We start from the raw sequence: 12,574 nt of genomic DNA, 5'->3' as shown, positions 1-12,574 counted from the left end.
CCTAACAGCCCCCTCCACAGTTTGCCATGGCCTGACTTGAGCAGGTTGGGTGTGTTTGTTTCCTCTTCTTCCTCTTTACTTATCCTTCCCATATCAAAAACATAACATAAGAGGAAGGAATGCCTCTACAGGGCCCCAGTCATTTATAAAGCCTGGGATGTTATTTTACAGATAGGGAAACTGAGGCACATACAGAGAAAATGTCTCGTTTAACACCACTGCAAGGAGCCAAAGCAGAATAGCTCACTAGGCTCCAGGGTCTCATCCCTCAGATCCGTGGTAAATATTTAGAGGTGCATCCGAGCAACAACCAAAGTGTTATTATTAGAAACAAGGATACACCTGAAACCAGAACTTCTGGATGCTACCGTGAAGAGAAAGGTAAGATGCCTTTCTGGTTTCCTTTAGCCTTCTACCTTGCAGCTACACTTTCAATCAATAGCTATCTAAGATTTTAACTTTGGTTTGATCCTGTTCCTTTTTTGCTGCAGAAGCTGGAGAAAACTGGTGTGCCAGCCAGCACACTTGTCACCTCATACCATGTGCCTCCCAGCAGTGTCACCGCTCCCAAAGGAGCACGACTCCTTCATGAAATTTTAAGAAATTAAACACCCCCCTGGTGTTTTGGAGATTCGAGATCCCAGTGCTGCTAACCTTCATCGCTGTTGTCGTCCACAAGGATAATCTCCTTCAGGAGGTGAGCTGGCGTATGATTAACAGCGCTGTGCACCGATCGCAGGATAACTGACAGCGCTTCGTTCACGAAGATGAAGATGATGGAGATCTGGGGTAGGTCCTTACCATATTTCAGCTCTTTGCACCTGTAGCACAAAGGGCAGAGAGAGAGACGGGGTTAGCAGAGCACACAGCGCAGCGCTTCGAGTCAGGCACACATTTAATACACAGCACGACAATGGCTGACATCCCACAGCTTTGCACAGCCACATATTATAGCTGCCTGTGCCTAATTTCAGCAGTGCTGTCTAGGAAGAGATAGCAGCAATGGAGAGCATCCTCCGGGCTGAGAGCACCAAGGGCAGGGTGCAAATCCAGAGTTCGCTTAACTGAGGTTGTGTTTGCGTGTCTATGTACCTATGGCTGTGGGCATGTAACAAAAAGCACCCTCCAGCACTGAGAAAATGGCTTTACCATATAAAGTGAAACTCCACATTCCTATTCTGTTTTAAGATTAATAGGTGCTCAGAAATGAGTTTTGTTCTTAAACGGCACTTGTGAATTTTCTTCCCATTTCTTTGGAACGAAATGAATATGAAATGACCCTTGGTTAAATAATCTTAATAAATGTTTTAGCTCTCTTTGCAGATACTTCTGAAGACATTCCTGTCTCTGAAGTACCCCAGCAGAGCATTGCCATGAACTGGTGTCTTTGTACTTCACAGCCAGGATAGATTAAAAACAAAAACTTGCGATCGTCTCTCTGGGTTTCAGGAGTAATTGCTTAACTTGAGCTGGTTTTGTGGCTGAGTACCTGCTTAGACACATTTCTGCATATCAGAGCGGGACAGAAGCGGAAGGAGCTCCCAGGTTGCCCACCAGCCAGCATCATCCCTGGCAAGCCACAGGTTCACATTACATCGATACACCAGACCTTGAGACCAAGGACACCCATGGAGCAGAACTAGGGTAGCTCCAAGTGGAAGAGGTCTTCCAGGTAACCCACAGCTCTCCAAGGAGCACACGTTGTTCCCAAAGAGATACAGATGTTGTTTTAATGCCACACTTTATCCTAACCAGAAACCTAATCTTAATAAAGTACCTGCAGAAAGCAAACAGGCGATCTTGAACTACTTCAAACAATTTAACCAAACTCTCCAGCTTTCCCTACAATAAATACGTGCAAGGGAAGAAGAAAACAAGCCTCCCTGCTCCCTCTCGGCATTCATGACAGATTAGACATGCAACATTAGCAGTGTTCACAGAATTACAATGAGCGTTTACCAAGTAAATCCTGCCCAGATAAGCAAAGAAAGACCAAACGCGGGAATGACATCCCAGCGTTGCTTCAAGCTCATTGACTCCCCAACAATGACTCTGTATTTAATTGTACTGGGTGTTTCTTAGGCAACAGCAGGCATTCTTCAGACTCCAAAATGAGACTTGGGAGACAAAGATTTTCACAGAAACACAGTTCTTTATGAATCTTCTTTAGTTAAAGAAGTATGCTGGATAAAAACAAGGTTGTGTTTCTTGATTTAACTATTGCCTACCCTAAAGCAAGCCAAGCTCTCTACAAAAGGGAACGTACCGAATGCTGAAAAGGATCTTCCAAAGAGAAGATCTCTCTTCAAAATGAACAGTCATGATGGGGTAAAGTGACAACTGACCCTGAAATCCCACCACAAAAGTCTAAGTAAACTGACTCCAAGATTAAAAACCTGCTTTTGATATATGTTGATGCCTGCTAAGCTGAAGAGAAGGTGGTCACAGGAGCAAGCGTATTTCCTCACTGCACACCTCTGGGCAGCCTTCCCCTGGGGCACGCTTCGGGGGATAAAGAGCTCGGTTTGTGATCAAAGAGGTTTGGAAGAAAATCCAAACTGAGCCCTTTGAGGTTCATCTCCTGCTCATTCGCATTCGCCCTGCGCCACTCTTATCACAGTTCTGCTTCCCCGATTGCTGAGGACAGGCGAGCAAAGATACAGGGAAAAGAGATAAGTCCGGGGAAGGAGCGGGCCCGCCAAATACCCGCATTGTTCATACGCACAAAGCTGCAATTCTCCAAAGGCGGGCGGGGAGGGGGGGGCAAAGGCTTTGCATAAACACCGTGCTCTCCGGTGGCTTTGGTTGCAACCACAGGAGTGGGAAAGGCAGCAATTTAAAACCAAATTAACCTCAAGTTTGTCAGCCTTCCTCACAGGCCCTCTTCGGCAGCGGGGCTGAGCGATGGTCTCTGCCCACAGCCACGTGCTATCGGACTGCAGCCCTCCGGGCTCGGCCGCAGCGGTTTGTTGTTGACAAGCTGGCGTGTCAACAGATATTCCTGCGTGCGTGCGGGAAAACACCTGGTGCTTCTGGGCTCTGCTGGGGCCAGGGAGGGGAAAGAGGGGAAAAAAAATGCTTGCTCTCAAATGTAATTAGAAGGGCCAGCAGAGAACTTGTTAGAGACAGCAGGAATAATGAGTATGCGAGACGGGAAGTGGTGGGGTTTTGGTTGTTTGGTGGTTTGGTTTTTTTTCTTCTAAGCATTTTAAATAGAAAAGGGACTGATCTGGACTCTGTGGTTCAGCCTTATTGTTCAGGCCGTTTACAGGCGGAGGCACAGAGTTTTGACTGGTTTACTCCCAGAAACATTTGAGACAGCAGTTTAGGGAGGATTTACCATCTCACGGCAGGTCAGCAGGTCTGGACCCTGCTGGCTCCTGCCAGCAGCGGGCAGGTGAGGCGGCCGGGCTGCCCATCGCTCCAGCTTACGGAGCTCCATCCTCCATCTCCACTCCCCCACACCCCAAAGCACACCACCTTTTCAGCCCTAAGGGGCTGCGTTTGCTGCATAAGGTGGGAAGATGTATGATGTGAAATTTCTGCTGCCTTCAGCGTTTCAAGTGCAACCCAGAGGAATGGCACAGAAAGCCAGCACCAACGCCAGGTCCCAACAGGAGCCATGACAAGGGGCTAGGAGACAAGTCCCAGGCAATGCACAGGCTACCAAACCCCGACTGAGACACATCTTCCCCCTCCGCCCACAGTTATCACCCTCAGGCTAGAAAGCATTTGGCTGTCTGCCAGACAGTATGCTCAAAATTCAGATCCCAGGCCAAAATACTTCTAAATTCAGGATTCAAGTCTCACTAATTATCCAAAAGGGGATGCACAGCGCCGGAACTGGATTCTCGCACAGCTGTAGTCCTCAGCTCAGACCGTGGGCTGGTCTCTTCGGGGATTAGCAATTAATGAGATAAATGTGATATTCGAGAAGGTTCTCAGGGGAGCTCGAGGCTAAGCAGCACACGGGAGACTGGAAGCTCTAGGAATAAACCTGTTGTGCTGAGATTTTTGCCAAGGTTTTCTAGAACCTGAATGAACACCAAAGCAAATCCATTTCTTACATAGGCTGGAAACCAGTCACAGCTCCTCACGTCTTCTAGGAGGAGAATCTCAGGTTTTATTTGTAACGCTCAGCTCACACCACATCTGGTCTGCCCACAAGCAAGTCTCGGTCCAGTAAGTTGGATTTCCAAGGGAACACTGCATACATTTGAAAATTTTTAAATTTAAATGAAATATGATGGAGAGACCACCACAATACGTTCCTGTTGGTGTCAGTGATTAGTTACCCATAGGGTTAAAGACCAGCACCTCATTTTAAATTTAAATTTGCCCACTTTCAGTTTTCCATCATTACCAGAAGGCTGTCTGGGAAACTTCCCCCCCGCCACGTATCAGGTGCTCATCAGCCAAGTGCACATCTGCACGTGGGCCCAAGGCAGAGCCGCACGACAGAGGCACAGGCCAGTTCGCAAGAGTGCAGTACCTGGTCTTCTACATCTGAAAATTCTTCTGACTGGAGAACACCGAAGCAGGCTGCAGTTGATCCCTCACAATCCCCTCTTTGCTAGATGAGACACACTTGACTGGTACAGCACCGAAAGCTACTTACTTGCCAACACCTGCAAACTAAGTAGCACAGGTTACACAATGACATTTTCCCCACTAAATCCCACTCTCTTCAGTTAAACGTAGGCTGGCACCTGCTTGCAGGATTTCTATCAAAATATCGTGAATCAGTATCAAAAAGAAACAGATCCCTTACGGTTTTGTCTCATTTAGATTGATGGGATATCAGAGTAAGAGGCGTTTTATGTCCTATTAAATCATGCTTGACTACGTCCCATTAAATCATGCTCACAAAGTTCTCTAAGTTTTGAGAGACTGGGGAAAACCTCCCAATGTATGGCACTGGGTTAATTTAAGGAGCTCACTGACTCTCATTGAGAAGTGTCACTTGTCCTTAAACAGGGGAGAAAGGGGGTTTATTCCATCCTTGGTCCAAGGCTCAGACTCATCTTTTTTCACTTCAGAAACAGACTGACGGACCGACCACAGACACCAGACGCAGCATAAACCTCTGCCCGGCACGTCCGTGGACCAACTCCCAACATCCTCCCCACCTGCCCTGCAAGGGAACCAGGGAGGCAGATGGGTGCAGAGGCCACGGAGCTGCTGGACTGTGGACACTGTCACCTTTCTCAGGTCTGAGATCTTTATTCTAAATGAAGCCCAAGTTTGGGCTTTTATAAAATATATTTACGGAGGACATTTTTTACTGTGAATTCTTTGCAGTTACTGCTTCATGTAAGAAGCCATTCAGAAACAAAAGAAGGATGAGAAGGGGAGATGGGAGAAGGGGAAATATGGCTGAGTTTATGCTGAACAGCTTGGCACACATCAGGCCACATTAATCAAGTCAGCCAGCTTCAAAACAAAACAAAACAAACTAAATTTTGCTACTACGTGTGTTTGTCTGCTGCAGGAGTCTGCCTTTGAATCCTTCGATCATTTGTTTCATGCTCACCACACAGCTGTAAATCTGCTCTTCAGTGCAGCAAGTGAGATTAGGATGTTTACTGGCTGTCTCGGTAACAGAAAAGGGATATCATATCATTTACTGCTTCATGATCCCACAGCAGAAAAATAACCTGGAATCATAGCAAGCACTCCTGGAGCACAAAGAGGCCACAAAATGGCAAGTAACATTTAAAAAACACTTCTTCCTGCTCAGCGATTTAACATGATCCACTCTATTACTCGACTAATACATATCAACTGTCTTCTGGGGCACAAAGCTATTTCCATCAACCACCTAGAATCACACTGTCCAGTATCGGGCAACTGAGAGCCAAACTCAGATGGTTTCTATACCTTTGCTACCCCAATACAAGCCATTTATTAGCACTAATAAGTGCAGCTTATGAACAACCTGGAACACGGACTGTTCCAGGACAAAACAGGCACCCACTTGTCTGATCCTTCAGCTCCAGATCAAACCGTGCTGGCGCAGAGCTGACAGTGGACTTCTATGCCGACGATGTGACTTGATAGACTGTGTAAAGGGCATCTTCTCCTATGGATGACGGGTGCTGTCAGGTAGCACGTTTCACAAAAAAAACAATTTAATGAAAAAGACAATAATGCATTACATTCTTTCGAAGTCCATCATCACAGACAACAGTACCACTACCTCATACTCTGGAAAAAACGAGCAACAGCATTCAGGTATTAGTCCAGAGAGGAGCTGGACAGACAGCCCTGCAGCTTGCTTTCCTCCCAGGGTATTTTCCTCCCCAGATCACAAAGCAGAAATACTGCTAATACTGAGAGATCCCGTACCCACTAATCCCAGATGCTGCATCAAAGATTGTATTCATCACTGACTCTAGAAATCATCTTCCAGCTTCCACGATATGCCTCACTCAAGCCATCCACTCCTGACAGCACACGCATCTATTTTGCACAGAATCTCAAATCTTCAAGACCATCACCTTTTTCCTAATTTGTGCTGTTTGTACTGTCTCCTTCCCCCCAGTTCCAACATAAATATGCCTACCAAAGTTTTAAGTGGAGATTAAATACCACTGAGCAGAAAGTATAGCTGTCCTTATTTCCAGTGAGGAGGCAGAACTCCATAAATTTGAAAAGCCTGCTTTGGTCAGATGTGCCCTGGTATTCAAATATGTCCAATGTTTTAAAGGTAATACTTGGATCTAGATAAAAAACAGGCTTCAACAGGCTATCTGAAAATGATCCATCAGTAACCTGATTTTCCTAATGATATATTTCTAATAAATCGTTCCTAATGCCTATTAAGCATCATGGATTATCCAGCCTGGAGCCCTCTGGAGCCATCTCTCCAACTGAGGGATGAGGGTGCAACAACATGCAGAGGCTGTCTGTCAAGATCCAGAGAGAGGCGAACTGGTAAGAGTATCAGGTGGTAAAGAGATATTAGGAAAAAAACACTGAAGGAAAAGTATCTGCTGCTGCAGACACAGAACCCTGATGATGTTTTTAAATCAGAGTTTTAAGGAAGGTAAAGAAAAATCTAACCTCATACCCCCTGTGCCTCAAAACACTAGGATAAAACGGTCTCACCATCTGCTTTGAGACACATTTTTGCATTGTATGGAACCACACAGACACAACAGTTTTGCCACAAGCTGTTTTCCTCCAGGCTGGTGCCACCTCAGCGCTGTCTAAGGCACAGCCTGGAGCATAAGCAGAGGTTCTGCTTGCAGATTTGGCCATTCGCCCTTTGGTCTGCAAATGAATGCCCCAAAGCTGATCTCTGCCACAGCCCCACCAGCACAAACCCTTCTGCAAAGGTCACTTCCACCTCTGCACTTAACTCGGTTCCCTGCTGTCCAGGATGCCAACACAATGGCAAGTGAAGCCAAACAGAAAGTTCAAGAAATGCCAATAAAAAACAAAACCTTCTCACAAATGGAAGCACTCAAACATGCCCTACAGCACAAGGAAAGAAGCAACACGCAGGGGTTCTGGGCAGGACCACGGTGCCTAAGCCAGAGAGCAGAAGCCACATCAGAGCCTGGGGAGAGGACAACCATCTTCCTCCAAACTGCATTTTTATTTTTAAACACGGATCTAACCAGTAACCTGAAGAACAACAAAGATCAAGGGGGAGTCAAAGGCAGTGCAGCTATATCTGTGTGGGGTCTTACAATTTAATAAGAGGAAGGATATGCCTCCCCCAGCCCCCATCACCTGCCTGCCCTTGGTTTAAAGCCCCTCCCAAATAAGCTGTAGCTGAGGTTCCCAATCTGACACAAACCTGCGAGCCTGCCCAACAGGCTCTACCTGCGATGCTCTGGTAGGAGCAAATTGGGCATCGTGGCTCCAGCACAGACCATCAGCAAGGCAGGTCAGCCGCTCGCCTTGGCACTGAAATCTTCTTCAGTCAGCAGCAAAAGGAGAGGTCCCGAGGGGCCCCTCGGAAACCACTGCCAGCTGCAAAACCAGATCCCATGCTCCTCTCCTGGACGTGGACGCAGAGCAGGACTGAGGTCTGACCTCCAAGCTTGGGCAGCTCGCTATGGGCAACAGCATCAGCACTCCCTTCATTCAGCTCCTCCAGGACTGATGACGCTGTTTTCAAGATAAATATATGCAAGCGCAGAAAGGCAGCAAAGGCAAATCAGCCACTGCAGGCCAGGCTCAGGTACCACACTGCAAACAGCAGAGGAAAATACCTCCTGAGCCTGTGTCACAGTAAGAGCAGAGCTCGTCCTGGCAGGCATAGCAGGCAGGCACAGGAAGAGTTCAGAGCGTTACGCCGCAATTTGTTCACCTCGTAACGTGGCACACATCCCTGCCCCATACCACCACCACCGAGACAGCCAGCAGAACACGCAGGTACCTTCTCCACACACACAACATCCTTGATTGGAAAGAAAGCATCTCTGTTTAGCGCTCCACATAGCACAGGAGAACTTTACCAACTCCTTACATTCAATAACCAAGAAGAGCTAGCAAAACTTTCTATATGCTGCACACAGCAGGAAAGGGCACTAGCACGCTGAAAATCCCCAAAACACCAAGTCCCACCCCATAGAACAGCAGTACATAAGACCAATTCCTACTCATTTTGAACATCAGTGCAAAGTAACTGTTGTTATGAGAAAGCAGCACATCCTACTTGGAGACTTAAATGCGTTGCAGGCTTTAAGTTTCCCATTGCCACCCATGCAGGAATAGTCACCACTTGACAGCTCAAGAGGTGATGCAGAATAAGGCACGCAACTGCCCAAAAGCAAATTACTGGCAGACCAGGAACTTAGAAATCTACTGTAAAACCTTGATATCATGTTAGAGTAAGACTATTGCTTACTTTCTCCCTGCTGATGTTCAGCCCTCCCTGGCCTACCCATTGCTTTGTATTCTTCCTCCAGCATGAAGCTGGTAGGGTTCCCCATCCTGCTCACCCGAGACATGAAGGACACCATGTACAGCCTCTGTGTTACAAGCAGGATGGCCAGGCTCTACTCTGCTTTGGACGGATGTCAAGTATGAAAAACACACAGAAGAAGAGGCCAACAAAGTAACAGGAGGTGGCTTTTTCATGGCCACTAGAACAATTTAATTGGTCTGACTAATGTCTGACACAGGTAAGGATTAGGCAACATCATATGAGGTAATTTTTGGAAGCACACAGCACTGTGTTATGCTCTTAGGGAACACACTGACGGCCACATGCGGGTGTTGGACCCACTGCTTCTGCTGCCACGTGGCAGAGGGTCTCGGGAGCAGAAGCCCTCTGTACTAGCCTTGACGGGTGCTTAGGCTGATTGATGACCAGTGTATCTATTCAATAGCTACATCATCATTAGCTTTGACGCTATGCCATTACTCATCTTTGCAGAAATGCCCTTTAGGGCTGTTCAGGACACAATTCTCCCACACTGCATGAAGGTGACATCCCTTCTACATGCCCTTTTGAAATGCCAACGGCAGGAACCACCATGGAGAAGGGTGAACACCCATGGCCTGCAGAATGCCCCAAGTCTTTAGGGCTCTATGTGGCTCCAACATCCTAAGAAGCTACCCCTATAGCTACTAACGGAGGTCCTACGGGACCCCTCTCCATCTTTTTCATGTGATCAGCCATAATAAACACTCATGAACCGGGCAGACAGAAATAGTTAGGTGTGAAAATCTGTGCCAGTCGTACAGTGGCACAAAATGGACAGGGGAACCCAGATCCTACGTGTCTGTGGAAGAAAACAGGGTAGACAAAGACTTTGGTGGTTCTGACTATGGATACCACACTTCTTCATAAAAGATGATCCTGATGACGGGTTTTCAAAGATTTCCTCCTCTCCTACATATTAGACAGGCTAGATTTCCCCCCACACAAACACACACTTTTTAATTCTGAGCACCCAGTAGTTCCCCAATCTGGCTCCTGAAATATAGTTATTAATTACTTCTTTGCTGGCCATCACACAAAATAAATCCAGCTAACGTGCTTATCAGGAGCTTATCCGCTCCTGACATTTCATTCTTGTATAAGGCTTGAGGGTTTGAATATTTAAATAGGCAAATATTCTTTTGATTAGTAGAATAAATGATTCCTGCTACTTACTGTCCTTAAAAACACTGTTAGCGTCATGAAAGTGCTCAACTACGTTGGCACAGCTTTTACAGGATTTTATAGATTTTCCTATAAAACGTGGTTCAGTAGCAGAGAGAGAGTTCAACTTAATAAGCTCATACATTTTTAAATGCCTTTCCTACAATGATATATGGAACTGCAACATTAAAGCTAAGGGTGCGTTAAGAGACAACTTGGTTAGAATTTCTGCACATTAAGTGGAATTCTCCCCAAAATTACTATCATATAGATTACTGTTTCACTAAGCTCTTGTAAAGCCAAGCTGAAGCAAACATTATCTTGCAACTAAAAGAATTATCAATACATCTCTCAGCGCCTAGGAAACTCTGACCCTTCGGTTCCCAAAACTGCACTTTCAGAGCACTCCCCAAATAGGACGTACCAACAATTTTACCCCATTATAGAGACAGAGCATCAGGACTCTCGTGGTGGAGTAGGGTCCCAAGAGCGGGTTAACACACAGAGGGGTTTATAATCCCACAGCCAGCCTATGGGTGCCTATCACCAGGTACATACTTTTCAGGATCGCACAAGTAACGACGTCCACTGTTTCTGTTTCTTGCACAGAGCCCCCCAGCTCTTTGCCTGCTCCTCATCAGTCGCACAGTGACAAAATACACCATGACAAGTCAGGGCTAGACACGGATCAGTGCCTTTGCCCTGCATGACCACGTTGCAAGGCGGCGAACGTGCCTCCCTCAGGGCCACACCTGCACATACCTGGACACCATGGACACCCACAGCAGAGCTGGGGACTCTCAGTTTGTCAAGAGTCTTCAGGAGAAGGAGGCTGCTCTCTCCTTAACTAAGGCATCAATGATTTAAGCACCACATGATGTTGTTCAAAGTTAACATTATCATTGCTCCAAATGAGGAAATGCAGAAATTAAGTGGTCAACCCCAAGGTGACAAGAGATCAGCAGGGCTCAGGAACAAAACCCACAGGTCATGCTGCAATGGCTCTGCCAGTCTGTTGGCCTTTCTGTCATCCCAGGCAAAGCGCATCAGACAGGGAGAAAATTTAGGAGCATATTTTTGGTATGTTTGTTTTAAAACAGTCCCCTCCAAACAGAGCTGAACACTGAATAATGTCAAAATAGGCATGGACTGAAGGAACATGCTTTGAAAATGGCTGTCTATAGCATTTTACAAAGACGGGCATCATTGCATCAAAGCGAGAAGCACCCTGACCTACTATGCAGTGCGGATCCTGAGCAATCAGGCTTCGATGCAAGGTCTGCTTTCAACTTCATTGCCAAACGGCTGAGCAGACCCTGTGTTTCCATCAAGGAAGGACTGGTACTGCGCCAGCCAGCGCCATTAAGCAGAGGAACTCTTGACTCTGCTACACAGGGGCAACCAAATCCTCAACAATTACAAGCTTGTAAGTGCTCAGAGATCACGGGATGAAAGGCAGTAATGTAAAATTGTAAATAAACAGTGTGTTTTGACACCCTCTAATAGAGGTGTCTACTAGTCATGTAGCCGATCGTGTAGACACCATACTGGATGTGGCCAATTAAGAGGCACCTAGTCTAAGGCAGAAGTCAAAGCTCCCTTCGAGGTCAATGAAGAGACACTGACACCACCAAAGCGCAATTTATTCCACCCCTCTATCTGAGGTATAAGCATATTGCTGTCTGGTATAACAGACTGATGCAGCTATTTTTGGGGTAGGTGTAAATGCCTTTTTTTCTCCCCTGGTCACAGGCAGACCTAGACTGAACGTTCAGATGAGCACGTCCAGTGAAGTGAGCCCCTACCCTCCCATCAGAGCCTCTCGGGCCACTGACTTCAGGGTGGCAATCACACCAGCAAGCTTTACCAACAAATTCACAGCTCTGCTCAGGTAGGTTGGTAGAAAACTGTCACTGCTGTAAGCCTTACCTGCCAAATTTAAAATGAAATCCTTGGTATATAGCCTTACCGTAGGAGCGTCTTACTAGAATAGATCTCAAGGGAACTCAAGATTTTGACATCCCCAGTACATACTTAGGGCAATGAATAAGAAAAGTGGCCAACACTTGTGCTGCCTGGAACACAGGGTGGAACGATACCATTGCTGGAGCACTTAGTATAAGAATGATGAACTTAAAAGGCACAATGGATTTTTAGAGATAGCTCTTCTTTTTTGTAATAACAGATCCATTCTGCTGACGGGTTTATGAACTGGGAAGATGAAGGGGTTTTTAAACCTTTTCTGTTATGTACAGAAATCACTGTATAAGTTTACTTAACCTCTGTTAGAATTAGATCAGCTCAGCCCTGTCTGGCAAATTTCTGCATGGCGGAAGTCGGGCAGGGAGAGCTCTACAACCCCAGTGTCAGCCTGCTGGAGCGGGCACCACCACAACCCACCCACGCGTCCACACAGCGCAGGCTGCTCACGGAGGTCATGATAACACACCATTTGGCAGGAAATACATA

At 46.5% G+C, this 12,574-nt stretch overlaps 1 protein-coding gene across 2 annotated transcripts in view; it reads right to left on the bottom strand.

Annotated features, from left to right (window-relative positions):
• The window catches only part of GALNT17 (polypeptide N-acetylgalactosaminyltransferase 17), a 215,632-nt gene that overhangs the window by 135,776 nt on the left and 67,282 nt on the right, over positions 1 to 12,574 (bottom strand). Inside the window, exon 3 of one of the 2 annotated variants that reach the window (XM_075518080.1) lies at positions 655 to 821. In XM_075518080.1, coding sequence (XP_075374195.1) covers positions 655 to 821 — 167 coding nt within the window. Of the gene's footprint in view, positions 1 to 654; positions 822 to 12,574 lie in introns of those variants that run through there. The other variant, XM_075518081.1, reaches the window with a different exon arrangement.

This window comes from Mycteria americana, chromosome 15 (genome assembly GCF_035582795.1).
Source record: "Mycteria americana isolate JAX WOST 10 ecotype Jacksonville Zoo and Gardens chromosome 15, USCA_MyAme_1.0, whole genome shotgun sequence".
NCBI lineage: Eukaryota > Metazoa > Chordata > Aves > Ciconiiformes > Ciconiidae > Mycteria > Mycteria americana.
Note: the sequence above shows the minus strand (reverse complement) of the source record. Positions and strands in the feature narration are given on the sequence as shown.